We start from the raw sequence: 19,362 nt of genomic DNA on the forward strand, positions 1-19,362 counted from the left end.
TGTTGACCTTATTCTCAGTCATTGTGCACATAAACTTTATACGATCTATTTAATAAGCACTTACACAAATGAGTTTTTTGATTTATAAGACAGTGGTCGTCAATCAAAGAAGGCAGAGTATTTTAGTACCGCAAAGTTAGAGCTTTACATTTATAGGCCCACAATAAATCAATGTCTTGGTCTAGTTTTATATTCAGGACTCGTAAAATGTTGATGAAGTGGCAATGAACCTATTTTAACTCTGACCCCATTGAAATGATCTGATCAAATAGGATGTTTATATATATTTTAGATTTCTACACTCGTCGAGTTGGATATAAATAATTGAAGAGAAAAATAATTGTATTTGAAGCAATTTCATTTTTCCAATTTTTTTCGGGTTTTTTAACTTCTTTTCATTTTGATACGGAAAATCGAATCCATTTAAAAACAAAGATTTCAAGAATAAGAATAACATTTTGTTAAGGACAGCAAAAATCTTTCTATATTATCATTAATTTATGAATGCGAAATTATGAATGGATGTTTGTTATTACGTGTCTCTAAAACGGTTTAACGGATCTCAATGAAATTTGGCATAGGCATATAGAACATAGTCAGAGAGAACATATAGGCTACTTAGTTTTTTTTCCCGCATGGACGAAGTCGCGGGCAAAAGTTAGTACAACGTAAATGCTGAGACGAAAAGCAATTGATCGAGACCAAAATAAAATCCATTAACCGAAACAGCTCGAAATGTATTAATAACTACTCCACATAGTACTTTCTTTCTATTGATCATAACTTTAGATGCTAAAGCCGTATCCTTTAATGAAAAACCTTTCATTCTTCGCACAATAGCTTCGGGAATACGCATGCGTCGATTAAACGGTTTCTCCGCCTCCCGATATTCGGTCATTTCCCGCCAGTGTTGTCCGCGCCCGCCTCGCGCCTCGCACGCTCCTGTCATCACGCGCGCACACACTGACAGCACCGACATCGTTCTTTAGTGATGCGAATAAAAATCGATAACTGAAAAAAATAATGTTCGGTTTTAATTTACGGTTAGATAATACAGTTTCAATTCTAGTTCATGAATTAATTGTTTTATTAACGATTATTTTGTGTCACGATAATGAAAACGATTCGGCTTAAAATTATTTCTTAAAGGCGATAGTACTTTGACAATAAATAAAGTAAAATTGAAAATAATTAGTTTTATAGAAATAAATAGAAATGGCGAATCCAGCTCATTTGATGAGGCGACAAAGCTCCCGGGATCTTTACGCCCAGCGGTCTTTGGATAGAATGGAGATGAAAGAACTACGGGGCCGATTGGTGACAATGGAAAACGGTCATCCTTCGCACCGCACGCACGTCATGTACGGCGCAACTAATGAAGCGTTCGAGGATACCAGCCCCAACCGAAGGTCTTCGGAGACTCCGACTAGTAAGGGGAGTTCTGGAGAGGAGAGAGTGTTTAAGCCAGAAGGCGGGGAATGCGAGAGGGAATCTTGGGACAGTAAGCTGACATTCCTCTTAGCTACTGTCGGATATGCCGTCGGTTTGGGCAACGTGTGGAGATTCCCGTACCTGGCACAAAAGAATGGTGGCGGAGCTTTTTTGATTCCTTATTTTGTGATGTTAGCGATTGAAGGGATTCCTATATTCTACTTGGAGTTAGCTATTGGGCAACGTTTGAGGAAAGGTGCTATCGGTGTGTGGCATCAAGTCTCCCCTTACCTCGGGGGTATTGGCATCAGTTCAGCGGTGGTCTCTTTCAACGTAGCTCTATACTATAACTCTATAATAGCTTGGTGTCTATTCTACTTTGCTCAGAGCTTCCAAGCAGAACTCCCGTGGTCAGAATGCCCTAATAAATATTTCGATAACGGATCGTACATCACTGAGCCGGAGTGTGCAGTAAGTATAGTCTACAGTAGTTAGATTATTAAAAAAGGATAAAAAAAATCTCCATGTGATGTTCTTGCATAAGCAAAGTAAAATAATTTACTTTTTTTTTCTATTAAGTTTAGGCAATGGCGTTGACATTAGCTATTGTCTGTTATTATTTACATTAATATAAAATGAAAATAAAAGTTGAACCTAGTTAACACTTACATAAAATATTATACTAATACAAGCTGTCGCCCGCGACTCCGTCCGCGCGCAGTTAAAAAAAAAATGAAAAATAGATGTTGGCCGATTCTCAGACCTACTGAATATGCTCACAAAATTTCATGAGAATCGGTCAAGCCGTTTCGGAGGAGTACGGGAACGAAAACTGTGACACGAGAATTTCATATATTAGACTGGTATTTACAATACTATACTAGTATTTAGTAATATTAGTTTATGACATCCCTCCCTCTTTTCCCTCCCCACATTGATCCCTTATACAGGGTATGGATAGGGATAGGATAAAGGATATGGATAGGGTGTGGATAGGGTGTGATACCGAACAACACGCGAGTTAAGCCATGATTTTTAAGTAGTCAATAAATTAATGTTTGACATGTAGTAACAGAAGGTTGAGCTTTAAAATGCTCTTTTGTAGTGAATTTTTTAATATCCAAAAGAAATAGAATAGTCCACTTATTAGAAAAGGTCTTTAAGATTTCGTTTCGAAAATGTACAGCACTTTTGCAGAGACAGTTTATTTAATAAAGTTCAGACTCAACTCGTTTAAAAAAATCCTCTTTTTTCCAGCGCAGTGCGATAAAGTAACCTTTTATTTTGTTATAAACTGCAAAAGATTTCTTTTAATCAGAAAAGATATGCATTTTAATTAAAAAAGACAAACTATGGAAAATATGAAATAGATTTTAAAATTACAACGTAAATATTTTAATATTCCAACCATTTAAGAAAATAGGGCCTTTAAAAGACTAGCACATTGTTTAATTATACTTCAAGCGTCGAAATCAATATACGAAAGCACTTGATGTTTGCAGAGTAATTTTTCCCTCAATATATGGCTCTTCAGTATCAATGGCTCTCAATCTCAACCTGCTAGGGTATCGTGAAGTGATTCTAAACTAGTTTCACTTCACTGAAATGAATCTTCTATTTGATCGGTATGACATTTTTTATAGTTCTTTAGGTCAAGTACTAAAAGTATGGTAGTGTTTTCTGTATTAAAGTTTTTATTACTCCTTAATATTGATCTTTTTGAATCAATACTCATATATATAGCTGCTAATGTGCTAATTCAAAATGTTTTTTTTTTAATTAATATTTTCTGGCCTGTAATTTTTATTTAGAAAGTTCATGGTTGCCAGATCGCATATATCTGGATGTCATTTTTAAATTACACAAACCTCTTTGTTCAAATAATATTTCAAGTTAATCAAAATTGTTACGTAAAAATATTTAATAAGTCTATTTAAATTTTAAAAGGCTTATGTACATATCATTTTAAATATATTGTGCGTATAAATGTTAATCCAATCCTGGATTTTATTACTCTGTGACGTCCGAAATCCGCTGAGAGCACGTTCCATGTTTGCTACTTGGACAAATATTGACAAAGGCAAATGGAAACATACAATAGTTGAAGAAATGTTTGTTTGGTGAATGGGAACTTGACTTACGATCGCATAATCTGTCTTAAAGCTACTTTATTTATTATATCAATAATAGAGAAATGAGATTAAATGTAGATGGCTTAACAGTTGAGGATAGGGTTGCCAGGTCGCCAAACCTACTAGCCGGACAGACCAGCCAGTTTGGCCGGACATTTGGGTAGAAAGGTCGGACACCCTATATTATTTAGGATTTTGTCTCAGTATTAATAGGTACACGTTTGGGAAATGTAAAAAGCCTAACAAAAGCCGGAAAACCGTTTATTTTGGCCGGACACGCTATCAAAAAGTCTACCTATGTCCGGCTTTATCGGACGCCTGGCTACGCTATTTGAGGAAGACTGAAATGAAATATAACAGCTGATAGATAAGGTAAGGAGTTCTTTCGTAAGGTTCTTCTTCCGTAAGGAGAAAGGTAGGTTGATGTGATGGGATTTTTATCACAATTCCGTCAAATAAATCTACGCTATTTTCTTATTTTCTCGCCAATAGCCTGGTTAAGTGTACGGACATCTGATTGCAAGCAATACTTTTCTATTGTTAGAAAAGATATTGCATTGTTGTTCTGAGATAACAATAAAATGTTGCCCTATTTACGCTTCGTATAACTTTATGCTTATTTATCTACTATATAACATCTTATTTATTTTATAAATTAAAATTTAAATGATGGATAAATAGTGCTAATTAATAATTTTAATTATTTAAATACAATGTATATCCTTTTTACAGTACTTATTAGTACTACTCGTAGTACAGATATACCAAGACTGAATTTCAAGCGTTTTAATATTTATTATCTTTTTCCCATTTCACAACTTAACTGTAACGAGTGTTGTCACGTGATTGCGACAAATGCAAGCTAAGAAGATTTTGCTCTCGCTTTTTCGAATTGTGATTTTCCTTTTTTCCACTTACCCTCGTTATATATGTGACAGACATTTATCTGTAGTGACAATGAAAGTTATTGTTACATTGTTTTTTTTTTTAGTTTTCTTTGGACAATAAGATTTAATTAAAATATTACATTTTAATATAGTTGCTGTCGGTTTCTCTGTATGAAACTTATGGACATCTCTCATTGTCTTTAAAAAAACTGAGATAACAATGTATATATTTTAAATGGGGAAGAGAAACGTAAAACATTTTATTTTTTATATTTTAGGAGTTTTATCAAAATCTGTTCACCAATTTCGAAACGTATACGACCAAACTAAATATAGTATTAAATAAAGCGTCAAAAATTATAGCAATACAAAATTATTAATATATATGTTAAAATTATTATGTGCTTTTCAATTTCTAGTAATATTGTATTTATATGCATATAAATAAAGTTTTCAATATACAATACCGCCCGGGACGCAATTCAATTTGAGCGTAGGCGGTGCTACAACATGCTACGAACTGGGCTACGAAACTAAAGTATGATGACGCTATTTATATTTTCTAGTTTTCTATTTTATTTATAGTTATTTTTAAGAAATATTATGTAAAATGACTTTCATCAACATTTTGCACTAGCTGTTTCCCGCGACTCTGTCCGTAAGGAATTAAAAAAACATAATAAGTATCCTATGTGTTCTTCCAGATTATGTTCTAACTCTATGCCAAATTTCATCGAGATTCGTGCAGCCGTTCTGGAGATACCTTCAAATAAACATCCATCCATTCATCTAAACATTCGCATTTATAATATTAGTAAGAAATAAGATTTGTTTCATTGAACACAATTAAATTTATAAGATATTCAAAAATATTTATTGCTTTTCTCCTTCCGTCCATTATACTCATTTAATTATTCATCATGAAAAATGATACTCGTGAGTTAAAAATGAATTATTTATACTCAGTTTTATTCTCAGAGGAAATAGTATCCAGGCATGGAAAGATTTTCATTTCTTATTTTTATTCATTTAATGTTTTAACACGAAAATTAAATAATACAGTCTTTTTTTCCGTTTATTCACTTTTTTGCATTCGAATAAATTTGCAAAGTTGAATTGCCAGCAAAAGACATTTTAGGTAACACACAACATTTTTTTGGTAACACACTTCGTTGGTGTATGAAGGATTCCAAACACAAAATTGTCTTAGTGGAAAATCTTTACTATACTTCCTATATAATAATCTTAGTTTGAAGATATCTCCGGAACGGCTGAACGGTTTTTAATGAAATTTGCCGTAGAGGTAGAACATAATCTGGAAGAATACATAGGCTACTTTATCAATTTTTTTTTTAAATTCCGGGTGGACAGAGTCGCGGGTTACAGCTAGTTACATAATAAATGAAATTTAATAATTCATTAGTTCGGTATTGTACCACAATTCAATTTCTCTCTATAGACAGACATCTGTTGCGGTTGGTAAGGGAACAGAACGTCGATCAATACATGACCTATTTCCACCAACATTGTACGTATATATACACACATATTTAACTCCCATTCCGCGAATTTCTTACCCTTATCGTAATGTCTTAATATAGGATAGTAGACGCTGAAATTGTCCGTCCCCCACTTAGCAAATTGTCTATTCTATTACTTTTGATATCAGTTTTTACGATAGACATTTATTTCAAAAATATTGCACTCGTGAACCTCTTAAATAGATAGACAGAGCCGGAGTTAGTGTAGGGCGCGGCTGGATACAGCCCACGGCGCTGGACAGAATGAGGCGTCACAATTCTACGAATTACAGTCACATTACCTTCCAAAAGCATACCAGCTAGTATACCTAAAAACTTGTCGTGTAGATAGGAACTGCATGTTATTAATAAATGAATAGATGTTCTCAACATACATATCCTTTATTACTGTTCTTACTTTATCGATGTCAATCGTTCGATGTTGCAGTTCCATGTGAATTTATTGAAGTCTCAATCATACAAGTTTAATTAAATTTGTATGATATAATTACATATGTTCGCGGACAGATGAATCCAGTCATAAATCTCACAGTTTTCGATAAATCGAATAACATTTCGAATAGTATGATCCCATTTTTTATATCATAAGGTGGCAAACGTGCGAGCGGCCAACAGAATTCGCTGATATAGCGAAGCGACTGCTGCACATAGACATCCGCAACTGTAGATGCGTTGCCTAACTTTAATTGACGGAGGAATGGCTCTAAAAAAGAGAATATTTCCCATTCCTATGCTTCTCCTAATCTGACAAATCCACTTCCCCTTCCCACTCTTTTCTTATAAGGAGGAAAGAGAACTAAATTTAGTCCATTAGCACCATGTTTTACAAGTATAGTCTTTGTCTTTAATCTTAAGACCATTATTATTTTTAAAGCAATTTCAGTTCTGTCTACAATGTACCGATTAAATTGTTACGTAACGAACAATGAGAAAACACCTATACTAGTGCTACGTTGTTTCAGTTGGTATAAGAGTCAATATATAAAGAGAATCTTCAATTAAAAACGTATATGCGTTGCTGATAACAAACAGACTTTATTTAGTATTTTTACATATACATTTTAAAATTAAGGAAAAATATATACGTACCGGATAACAAAAAAACAGCATAAAACGTTTTTACTTTAACTAAAAATCTAATCTGTCATTGACTTGAAGAAAAGAGGTGGTCTTTTCTTTGCATATAAATTATAGAAAAAATGTTTAAAAACTCTTTCTGTTACTAAATAGTTGTTAATAAACTTGTTATTAAATTAAAGTATTACACTTTTCAAATTTCAATTTCTCTGAAATTATTAAAACTAAAATAATGCAGACCGAATAATATCGTATTGGTTCAACGGAACTATAATTCAATTTCCGATCAAGCCTCTGAATATTGACTCAATCAATATTCTAATTTAGAAACAGCTGACTGTGCGATACGGGCCGGGTTGTCGGCCACATAACTGAGGTTGCTACATAAATTATAGGGTAAAATTAAACGGAAATTCACTATTAAAGATTTTATATGGATACAAGTAAGATATTTTTTTACGCTTTTAACTCTCAACAAGTTCTTATTGCATATTGAAAAAGAGTTCTTCAGAGAACAATATATCACAGCTTTATCCAGTTTTTTTTTTGTTTAAACAAAAAGTTTTTTACGATAAAAGTTTTCTTTTAAATTCCGCGCGGGATTAGTCGCGGGCGACAGCTAGTTTTGAATAAATATCATGTCCAATTTAAATTAGTCAATTTAAACCATCATACTGACTTACCTACATCGTTTCAACGCATCAAAATCGAAGTTATGAAAGTAGGAAGTTATTTGCGCTTTGAGATTTTAGATTGCGTCACGTCTTGCGGAAAACTTTGCTATTAGAAATTTTGTAAAGACTTTTCCAGAAGAAAAATTTTCCCTTTTCATCTTCATCGATTAAAAGAAATTGATTTTATTTGACGAATTTATTGCCTTGTTTACGAGTACTTTTACTTAGAGTCAAAAATGAAAATTATGCCTTCTTTTGAAGCTTTTGCTTTCAGAGAACTTAAGTGGTCTCTAAGAGAGTCCCTTAGTATACAAGAAATTTACACTAAGAGAGGTTTGAGTAATGAGATAATAATGTATTACTTATAAAATAAACTATAATAGAATTTTAGTAAAATTTGGTATTAGTAATTATTTTAAGATGGTAATTTAATTAAAATTGCCAAGATGCGGTGACACCACTACAATTAAGCTGGCAAGTTTAAGTGACTTTGATGAATTAAGTTAAAATTTTACTAAAGGAGTAATCTATCACTCGTCTTGTTATTAGAGGTCAATGAACTCTTACATCAGCATTTAAGTTTTCAATTTTTTTTTTATATATTATAAGGTGGCAAACTAGAAAGGGGCCACCAAATGTATTTTTAATCGTTTTTCGATAACGTAAGACTTTTTAATACGCAACCTTTATTGCGTAATTTGTATACCAGACAGATTTTGAGGCGTTTCTTTATCAAGAAAGCATTTGATTTTCAAGTAACAAATTATAATATTTATTACATGAAATAATTACTGAGATTACGATTACAGCTTTTTCAAATATCATATTTTATTCTATTAAAATTTATAGCGACCTATGTGTTCACTATAAAATAAAAACTATTTAAGAAAAAAAGTTAACAATTTTTAGATAGGTACATAAAATAAGTTTTAAACGCTTTAGTCAAAGTTGTATTAAAATAGTCACGGTTAAACTGAATACCTTTTGTAACTTAACATCAAAGCGGACAATCTAGATCTTAACAGAAATTACAGGCATGAGCTCTAAGCCGGAGTCGACGAGGCGTAATTTAGTATGCTTTCATATTAGACTAGACTTCAGGTAAAGAGGATTTTAGGAAGAAAATTCGTATATTAAGTCCTTTGTTTAAATATCACCGTGATATAAGACAACCAAGTTTATTTGCAGTATTTTAAGTTTATGGTTTTTCTAAAAAGACTTAAGATTTCAAGTCAGTCAGACATTTAAACGTTGAGCTACATCTCATAATAAATTAATTCGGGAAAGGCGAGAAACGTTTTGAGTGGAAATGAACGCTGTTAAATTCCAAGTTACGTGATAAATTTATTGTCTGTAATTTCGGATGTTTCTTTGTAATTGAATAATTTTTTTACTGCGGACCTTTTAAATATTTAAAACGACAAAAAAAATGGTAACATTAACCGAGATTTCAAGGTCAAAGTTAATATTGATTTCTGAGGTTTAAAATAAATGGTGATTGAAATCTGTCACCTGTTAGATCTAGTTACTAAATACAGATAAAGAATGAAGTTTTTATAACTCAATCTTTTATCATAAGATGATATCTCAAGACTTTAAAATTAACAAAGTTATTCCATTTGTTTCAGGCAAGCAGTCCAACACAATACTTCTGGTATCGAACAACTCTACAGATCTCCGAAGACATCAACCATCCTGTATCGTTTAACTACAAAATCGCACTCGCTCTAGTCATCGCCTGGATCCTAGTCTATTTATGCATGATTAAAGGCATAGCTTCCTCCGGTAAAGTCGTGTATATAACAGCCACTTTCCCTTACATCGTTCTGGTTATCTTCTTCTTCAGAGGTATAACATTGAAGGGTATGGGCGATGGATTGATACATCTCTTTACGCCGAAATGGCACACGATTTTAGACCCTGTTGTCTGGTTGGAAGCTGGCACTCAGATATTCTTTTCCCTTGGCTTAGCTTTTGGAGGTCTTATAGCCTTCTCGTCCTACAATCCGGTTGATAATAACTGTTATAGGGATGCAATTATGGTCTCTATGACTAACTGTTTAACGTCCATGTTCGCTGGGATCGTTGTTTTCTCCATAATTGGATTTAAAGCAACGATGGTGTACGAGAAATGCTTGAGTTTAAGGAATGAAACTCTTCTGGAGACATTTGGATCTTCTTACCAGTCAATGGTGTTTCCGGAAGAAGGGCAGCCGGTAACGATTGATATGAATGGTAATCTCACGACTGTAATGATGCCACATTTACCAGAATGTGATCTGCAAAAGGAGTTGGATAATGTGAGTAATTTTTTATAATCTATTTTTTTTTTTGACTATAAAACAGTATCTATAACTTTGGATGAATATCTTATTGAGAGAGAGAGAGAGTAAGAGAACTTAGTTATTCAACTTTTAAGTAATCTTGATAATTCTTTTTTCAGACGGCGTCGGGTACCGGTCTTGCTTTTATAATCTTCACGGAGGCTATCAATCAGTTCCCAGGCGCTCAGTTCTGGTCTGTGCTGTTCTTCCTGATGCTCTTCACCCTCGGAATCGATTCCCAGTTCGGGACACTGGAGGGCGTGGTAACTTCTATAGTGGATATGAAGCTCTTCCCCAACCTTCGAAAGGAGTACCTCACCGGTGGTCTATGCCTCATCTGCTGTCTGTTGTCTATGGCCTTTGCACACGGCTCTGGAAGCTATATCTTCTTGCTGTTTGATATGTACAGCGGCAACTTCCCTTTGCTCATCATCGCTTTCTTTGAGTGCATTGGCATCTCTTACGTGTATGGTGTTAAAAGGTAAAATTTTCATTCTTTCACATGACTATTTAAATATAAAAAGCTGAAGATATTTATTTAAAACAAATATCGTAACGTAATAACAACGGCTTTTAACCTAATCTATATTGTTGCTTCACAGGCACGATCTGTAGTGAAAGTACTTATATAGTTTCGTGTAAATTTTAAACTTATTTCATCCAAGATTTATATAGATTAACTAGCTGTCGCTCGCAACACTGTCCCCTAGGAATTAAAGAAAAACTTAATTAGTAGCCTATGTGTTCTTCCAGACTGTGTTCTTCATCTGTACCATATTTCAACGAGATCCAGCTGTTCTGAAGATACATTACAACATTCGATTATCAAAAATTCAAATATTAAGTAAGAGTAACAAGGATGCAAATTGTTTTTATTGTCAGATTTGCGGACGACATAGAACTGATGACGGGTCGTCGACCGGGTATCTACTGGTTGATCTGCTGGAAGTATTTATCTCCATTGGCGATGCTTTGTATCCTGATCTCATCGTTTGCCGAGCTGGCGGTGGGAGGGGCGGGGTATGATGCATGGATAGCCTCGGAAGGAGACACAGAGAGGAAATCGTGGCCCGTGTGGGCGGTGCTGTTGGTCGTAGTATTGGTGTTGGCTTCTGTGCTATGGATCCCTGGCTTAGCTATATGCAGGTGAGTGGATAGTAATGGCAACATAGTAGCTATTTACTATTATCTAATAGATTATCCATCAGATCACTGTGTGTTTATTTTGATTAATACAAAGGTAAAAGAGGAACGCATTACTTGTTTCTTTCTAATATATTTTGTTGTCTTGTTTTTATTAAGCCCAAATCTGAACACATATAATTTTATTAAAATCTAATAATACAATAAAATAAATGCCAAAATCCCAAAAATAAACGCAACATCTGTTTATATTTTTTGTTTTCAGATACTTCGGCATTCCGATCATAGATGATGAAGAAAGGGCGTGGTTTCCGGCGGACGATTTGCGCGACTTCCATGGCATTGAGCCCCGGCCTGTCTCTAATTTGGAGACGCTGCTCTTCTGCACACGACCTGATGGTACAGAGGGCTGCTGCTGGCCCGGCTGCTGTGAAACTGATGACGAAGAGTAAAGAATATCTTAGTGTTACCATGTTAAGCTGCACACTAGCGCCACTATCATTTTAAAGTTTTTGTTTTATACAATTGTTTTTGACCTATTTATAAAATGGAAACAAAATGACAATAATATTCATATGAATTAAAGGTTTCTAGTTACTTATATATCAAAATATTCATATGAATTTTTAACTCAAAACTGAAAGACTTATTAACACATCATTTTACTTTACATATTAAAAAGCATATCAGTAAATTGACGCATATCCTTTTATGACAATTTTATAGATTTGTTTTGTCCATATGAGTATAATTTTAACTGAAGTAATCTTAATATTAAGTTTTATTTAAATTTTAAAACTAAAATATCTATATAAATTGTGGGCAGTAAAATTCTTCCTTAGACATTATATTATAAATTTTAAGTAGTTTTTGATAGTAAAATGAACAGTATCAAAAAGTTGCCTGTCCCTAAAATATATTATATTTTAACATAACCTTAGAAAAAAAATGTTTTTAATCTTTTTCTTATACAATTATTATACCATTCCATTTTTAATATTTTACTGTTAACTGTTATCAATTGTTATAAAATACTGAACTTATTTTTATCAAGTTTGAAGTAATATAAACTAACTAATAATAATTTTTAGTATTAAGAGTGAAATTTAATCAAAAACAAAAAATAACGACGCATAAGTTCTAAAATTGCTTTAATTTTTTTAAGGCAAATATTTTTATTTATTCAGCCACATGAAAAAAACAATAGAACTTTTTGCATATTTGAATAAATATTTTTAATTTTTTGCTATATTAGATAGTAATTAACAATTACAGACAGACATTCATGTGTTTCTATTAATGTTTAATCTAATATATAATACAGAGTTAATATTAAGGACATGATATTGCAAATTATCTTATGTAACCACAGACAATAATTAAAAGTCCTTATATTGCGAAACTTTCTACTCAGTTTAAAAAAAAGTAGCATAAATGTCTATGTTATATTAAACAAGAAAATAGAGTTTATGATGATGAGACATGAGATTAAATGTTGGCAACAAAAGTAGAAGGATATGCAAAAAGGGAGTGAATTGAAATATGGCGGATGATAGAGACGTATGGAAGAGTAGTACATACTGTGCCGACCCTTCTTAGTGAAAGGCAGTTCGATAATGTTATGCCTATTTTGCACAAAGACAATAAATATTTAAGCGTAACTATGACAATAAATGTCTAGATGTTTTATTTTAAATGTCGCTTTATAAAAGACAGTTTTTAGTGTTTTTGAGATATATATGTATACAAATAAGTTATATATTTCAACTGTAGGTATCTGTGACTGTAAACGTAGTGTAATTTGTAATTTATTGACGTGATATCGTTGTTATAGAGGTTTAATAAAACTTTATATTAAAACTTAATTTACTTCAAGGCTGTTGCACATAGTTACCATATAAAAAAATATAAAATGACATTTCAATCAATCCGTTTGTTCGAATTGCCATTTTATAATTAAGAAAAAATATTATCACTTTATAACATTGATTAAAAAGAACTTGATACTCTTTATAGCCTTGGTAGCAGTCCCAAAGTGGTACACTTGATCTAACAGGGGAGTATCATGGCGGGAAATGAAATGAAGGGCTCTTTATTTTTTATAAGGGTCTAGGAGAAAAAAAGGGAACCTTTCCTTTTCAGTGACAATAAATTTATATGTGTGCTTCGGCCCTTATACATTAAATGTTGTTATTATTCTACAATAAGCTATAACTAAATTAAGTATTTATCCCGCTAACCTCTATAGTCCACTGGACAGGCTATAAGCCGTGATGTTTTGTGCCTATTTTATTTTCACCGTTTTGGTGCTTTGATGACGTTGGTGTGGTTTCTAAATATTAACAGAGATAGAATTTACCGCCAGTAACGTCACAACGAAGTAAAAGCTGTCATTTTCAAGCAGCTATCTGTCCATATTATAGAGGTCAGGGATTTACTCATTTTTGTAGAAATATGTTTGAGATTGCTGTTACCTCTGCTGTAGTATTACTATCTAACTAGTATGATATTTACCACTGCTATTGCTGTAACTATATATATGACATACATACATTAAATTTTTAACAATTTATGCCACATTCACCATGGGTTTATGAAACGAAAATCTCTGTATGAAAAATATCGTCATCTTTGACAAAGCATAGACAAAAATATATTTTAAACTGAGATTTTGGTCTCAGAAACCCACGGTCAGACATTTAATGGTAACTTAAATAGCCCCATAGTGTAATTTTTTATATTAAATATACACTAAGGGTATGTTATAATTAGTAACCACTTAAGGACTCTGAGTGCGGCAATAAATGTGGTGTGTAGTCTTAAAATTGTATATCTATCTTATTATTTAACATACAAATACGTTTTATGTTTCGAGATATATATTACGGTTGTTATTTTCTTTTTTGTAGTGATTCTAGTGGCATTATTCCAGTTTTTAAACGACAGTTATTTTCAAATTGTGCCTATCTATATGCCGTAGGAGTAAGTATAAAAGAATTGTTAGTTGAAAATATTGTGAAATAAACCAATTTGTATCGACCTTGCTAATTAATTTGAAGCTTTGTATGGCAGGTTATAAATATGGTCATATATTATGTATTTTAATGACTCTTTAAGTTATACGCACAGTAAGTTTGAAGAATGTTACGTAGTTACATCAATCAATGTTCTCGCTATTAAGATAATAAGAAAATGTTTGTTGTTGTTGTAAAGTTTTAAATCTCAGCTGTCTGTTAAAGCAAAAGTCCGTATAAAAGTTATCGTGCCATCTTTAAATTAAAAATGCTAATTATATAGTATATTAATTTTTGTTTCTAAAACTGTTTAAATGAAGAGTCAATTATCATTACATACATTGCTAAATACATTTTTTACTCATGTTAATTTTATTTTTTAGATAAAAAAAATGTTAAATTTGTCCGTACTAAAGATAATGTTGCGTCCACACGATAATCATTAAGTCAATCAAGTATATACAAGAATTGTGCTTCACTGATATAATTTTGTCTAAGTTGTTCAAAAACTGCACATATGACAGTTCCGCATTAAAAATAATGCCTGGTTTATATTATGCCAATAAAATAGGACAGTAGGGTTGGCCTGGCATAGACTGTATGGGCTCACTAGCGCAAGTTTGTATCTACATTATTCCAGTTGTTTGCCAGCACTACTGTACTGGTATTGTGTAAAATAGGCATTAAACCTACGATTCCGAAACTTTATAAATTAAACTACTCTTTCACTAAGCGCGTAATTTTGCGGGACTGTTTATGTATGTGTTATGGATGCATCAGTGGAAATGGTACTCATAGAAAATAGCGGTCGCATGGCTTACCGCGTCTGTGGAAATTGGTTCGTAGGAGTAACAATGTTACCTACAATTTTTTTTTATAATTATTATTCTAGTGCTTCACTTACTTCACTATTAACTTTACATTAATTATAAATGTGTAGTTTCATTCCATATTCTATCAAGACAATATTAAAAATTTAGCACAAAAATATTATATTAAAATAGTCTTAAAATGTATTTTTAAGATTTGTTGTTCGTGTTATCTTGTATATTAATCAATTATTAAACGTGTTGATGGTAAATAAATGTTCCAAAATATATTGTTGTTTATTTCCCGACTGTACCTGATTTTGACGAGTGAGGTGACAAACAAGAGTTAATAGCTAAAATTCATGGTAAAATAGACAAAGCTTTAATTTCAAATAAACAATAAAACAAACAATATGGGTTACAGTATTTATTAAATAAAAAAAAAAGACATTTGTAGTGTCATAAACTTGTCTGGCCCGGTATGTAGCTCTGTGAAGTCTGTTTCATCCGAGGACAAAACACTGAATACAGTAGGACAGTTCAGTAAAGCTATTGTTTGTGTTGTTCTAATAACAGTACTCCACTGTCCTGTACTATCTCACTACCTCCATGTGAAACTAGCATAAAAACAAGTTAATTTGCTACATTACATCAGGCCAGATATATTTTTAGTACTAATCATTAAATTAGGTGGGCAGTTTTTTGGACAGTTCATCTGTCAATTATCACTAGAAAACTTATATACTTTGTCGAGTTTAAGATTATTTCTTAACTCATTGTATGGAAGTTGATAATTATATTCATTAATTATATTTGATTTAGTGTATAATTTAGTCAAAGTAGAATTAAACACACATAATAGGCCTTTAGGTATGTTTAGACAAACAAGAATATCTGAACTGGTGAGAGTCACTGCATAGACATAAAAAATTGGTACAGAAGAACAAAAAATACATGACAGCTACAGAAAAAAGGGGGTTTTTGTGAATTTTTTTGACGTTGACAGGGGGGCGCTAGTTAGCTAATATAGTTTGACTTATACATCGGTTCAGATGTGTCAAAGCCTTGTCGGTTTATACAAATTCAATGGAAATGACAAATTATATTGACACATGTCACTAAAGTCCAATCGCGGAGGACGAAGAATTTCGTACATTGAACTGTCATTACGTGTCTCTGTCACTTCCGCGTAAATACACTGAGTCTCGCTCGCACAGATACAATGGCCGCCGTCCTCAGGGATTGTAAACTTTTTACTGGAGACTTTAAGGTTTGTTCTTGTTTGCATAATGTGGTTTTGGTTGGCCTTGAGTCACGACAAAAAGTCCTTGGTTTGCTTGACATTGACTTTACTTGTAATATAAAATCTAAATAAATAATTTATAAAATAATAATAACTATATTTCATAAGTTGGTAAATTTTCTTTCTCCTTCAAATAATTCATGTAAACCGCACTAAATACAAAAATGTATGTGACCAATGTCAGTAGGTAAAGAGGTCATTGTACGAAATTCTTCGTGCTCCGCGGCTGGACTTTAGCTGACAATGTTTATTATCTATGGATTTATTTTGAAATGCTTTATTGTTACAATTAATAATTCAAATTTGTTTTTCATAAGTCTGTGATTGCATTCGTAAGAAGATCAAATTATTATTGTTTATTTTTCATTGAATTCAACTATAGAAGTATTCGATTTTTAGCCGACTTCATTGTTAAGTACACTGTCACAAATTGTATTTTTTTGTTTATTCACTAATAAAAGTATGATAATGCATCTATATTAGATTGTAGATTGGTTGTATACAGGCTCAAATATGTCACAATTTGAATATACAAAATATCCAATAATATACAAAAAATATATTTTAATGTAAAATAACACTGTATTTAATAGAAAGAAAATTTTTCTCTTACCTTAATATAAAAGTCCTAAGAAATCATTGTAAGAAGCAATTCTGTTATGTAATCTTAAAAGCGAATGTTTGTATGTTTGTTACATATGTCCAGAATGGCTCAACTGATCGTTGTTAAATACAGCATAGATGTAGAACACAGGAAGAACACATAGGATACTAATTTTATTTTAATTCCGACGGAGTCGCGGACAAAAGCTAGCATATCAGTTTAAACTTGGCTAGTATTATGTTCAAATGAACTTTGTAATTACTTAATTTACATTTAATAAAAGCTACACTGTTTTGAATAAATGTAATTCTATATGCTAAAATCTATATATATAAAAGAAAGTCGTGTTAGTTACACCATTTATAACTCAAGAACGGCTGAATCGATTTGACTGAAAATTGGTGGGCAGGTAGCTTAGAACCAGGAAACGGACATAGGATAATTTTTACCCCGTTTTCTATTTTTTTTTATTCCGCGCGGACGGAGTCGCGGGAAAAAGCTAGTTGTCAATATTCATTGAATTTGATTTTAATTATTTGACATTTTACATTAATGTAATTTTTTTAATTCACTAGAAGCAGCAAATATCAATCAATTTGATGATTATTTTCTGTAGCCTCTTTATTTTCAGCTTTCTTCAGTTTCTTTGCTCGTATATCAGCCATAGTTTGTTCAATAGAACGTGAGTCTTTTTTATTCTCACTTGGTACCTCTCCGTAACTCTTATTCATGTTAGTTTTATGAGCAGCATCTAATGCTGCATCTTCACCTATCAGATGTGCGTACTTCTGCTTGTAAAATGTTCCACTCAATTGCTCCTTGCCATGCTTACGCTTTCTATTCTTCTCCTCTTCATTATTTAGAGCTGCTTGCTTCTTCATTTCAATATGTTGTAAAGCCATTTCTGCAGCTTTATCTTCACTCCAAACTCCTCCAGCACGTCTCACGCTTAACTCATCTTCCGATGGTCCTCGTTCTTTAGTGTAAACTACAGAATACCGGTCTATGCCATCTTGTCCAAACGAAAATATCTGAAGACCAGCAGTCTCTGCCACATCTCGTATTATTGACCGATATGTTTGTTCCATAGGCTCAAATTGTAATGAAGGTTTTCTACCATCTTTTACAAATTCTCCTATTTTTTCTTCCACTTGTTGCCTAAATTTCTTAAGTCTGTTTTTTTCATCTTTTTGCTTGCGTTCTAATGCTTCTTTCTGTTTCTTGAGAGCAGTCTTTTGAGCCTCGCTGGCTGTTGGTGGTTTTTGCATTGAATTTAATATTGAATCTAGTAGATCCATGGTGCTATATTTTGTTTTCCGGACAAAATGATGTATATGAAATTATTTCTGTAACTCGTCTCTGCCAAAATATGGGAATTTTAAAGTTATCAACCTGTGATTCCGTATCAAGACCTTTCAATGCAAATGTTTTTAAAGATGATTCTATAAACGAATGGAATTGACTTCCGTATGTAATAGTATCCTCAATGAACTCGAGGAGTTGCTTTAATGGTGGCTGAAGTGATGTCCCGTCTACAAGTAAACTGGGTACTGAAAAATTAATTTCCTTGGAATTTTCTTTCACAGTGTTTGCTTTGGTACAAAGTTTTTCAAATGCCTCATCAATTATTGTCCTGTAACATATTATAAAAGCCACCATAAAGACTACATGAATTACATACTTTTACAGTTACAGTTACATATTTTTTTTGGGTGAAATTATTAAATGAAATGGTTTTCAAGTGATGACATAAAGGGGTAAATTGAGCTATAACTTAATTTCAAAGTACATATGAAACATGAAAATGATTGGCCAACATCCTAATCTTTTATGTTTTACATTTGACATACAAATCAAGATTTTATTGTGAATGACTTTCTAGGATCTATGTCTTGTTTGTTTAGTAATTTTTTCAGGAACTTACCCTTGTTTTCGTATTTCATTAATTTCAATTGTGATAAGGTTAAGTAGACGATTTAACAGCTTTGAGGGAACATCAGCAAAGTCTTCCAGCGGCGTACGAATCAATTCCACTCTAGAATAGACATTTATATATTAATAGTAACTAGAAAAAGAAATGAAATAAAAAAAATTCTCACGATAGTGCACTTACTTTTTAATATTATTACAACGCTGTGTTAGTTTATTAATAGTAAATGCGCACTTTTGGCAAGTTTTCAAACACCCTTTAGACGTATTATGAAATTCTGCAAAAGTTAAAAAGTAATCGACGACTTGCTTCTGCACTTTAGATTCCATTATACATAGAAATAAGCATTTTCTTATCTTCTCTGAATTAAAATGAAAATCAAACGAAAATGATCTTGGTTTGCTGTCAGCCGGTGCGCTTTGTTATGTAGTCACAGATAATTTATTTATTTTTTATCTGTTTTTATCTCACCAATCGGTATCGATTTACAGCA

At 32.4% G+C, this 19,362-nt stretch overlaps 2 protein-coding genes across 2 annotated transcripts; one reads left to right on the forward strand and one right to left on the reverse strand.

Annotated features, from left to right (window-relative positions):
- The first annotated feature begins 1,215 nt into the window (after window positions 1-1,215).
- LOC106716105 (sodium-dependent neutral amino acid transporter B(0)AT3) lies at window positions 1,216-11,698 on the forward strand. Its single transcript, XM_045680303.1, has 5 exons — window positions 1,216-1,902; window positions 9,371-10,042; window positions 10,186-10,547; window positions 10,949-11,212; window positions 11,475-11,698. The coding sequence occupies exons 1-5, from the start codon at window positions 1,216-1,218 to the stop codon at window positions 11,659-11,661; spliced, it is 2,172 nt and encodes a 723-aa protein (XP_045536259.1). The 3' UTR covers window positions 11,662-11,698.
- A 5,754-nt stretch (window positions 11,699-17,452) lies between these two features.
- LOC106716097 (sperm-associated antigen 7 homolog) lies at window positions 17,453-19,290 on the reverse strand. Its single transcript, XM_014509533.2, has 3 exons — window positions 19,053-19,290; window positions 18,864-18,974; window positions 17,453-18,572 (listed from the first exon to the last, which is right to left on the reverse strand). Exon 3 carries the CDS (start codon window positions 18,235-18,237, stop codon window positions 17,527-17,529), a length of 711 nt encoding a protein of 236 aa, XP_014365019.2. The 5' UTR covers window positions 18,238-18,572; window positions 18,864-18,974; window positions 19,053-19,290; the 3' UTR covers window positions 17,453-17,526.
- Window positions 19,291-19,362: the final 72 nt, after the last annotated feature.

Source organism: Papilio machaon, chromosome 12, assembly GCF_912999745.1.
Source record: "Papilio machaon chromosome 12, ilPapMach1.1, whole genome shotgun sequence".
Lineage (NCBI taxonomy): Eukaryota > Metazoa > Arthropoda > Insecta > Lepidoptera > Papilionidae > Papilio > Papilio machaon.

Coding starts and splice junctions, on each gene's coding strand:
- LOC106716105 (XM_045680303.1), top strand. CDS start 1,216: ATGGCGAATCCAGCTCATTTGATGAGGCGACAAAGCTCCCGGGATCTT. Junction 1,903..9,370: donor TCACTGAGCCGGAGTGTGCA/GTAAGTATAGTC, acceptor CATTTGTTTCAG/GCAAGCAGTCCAACACAATA. Junction 11,213..11,474: donor CCTGGCTTAGCTATATGCAG/GTGAGTGGATAG, acceptor TTTTGTTTTCAG/ATACTTCGGCATTCCGATCA.
- LOC106716097 (XM_014509533.2), bottom strand. CDS start 18,237: ATGGATCTACTAGATTCAATATTAAATTCAATGCAAAAACCACCAACA.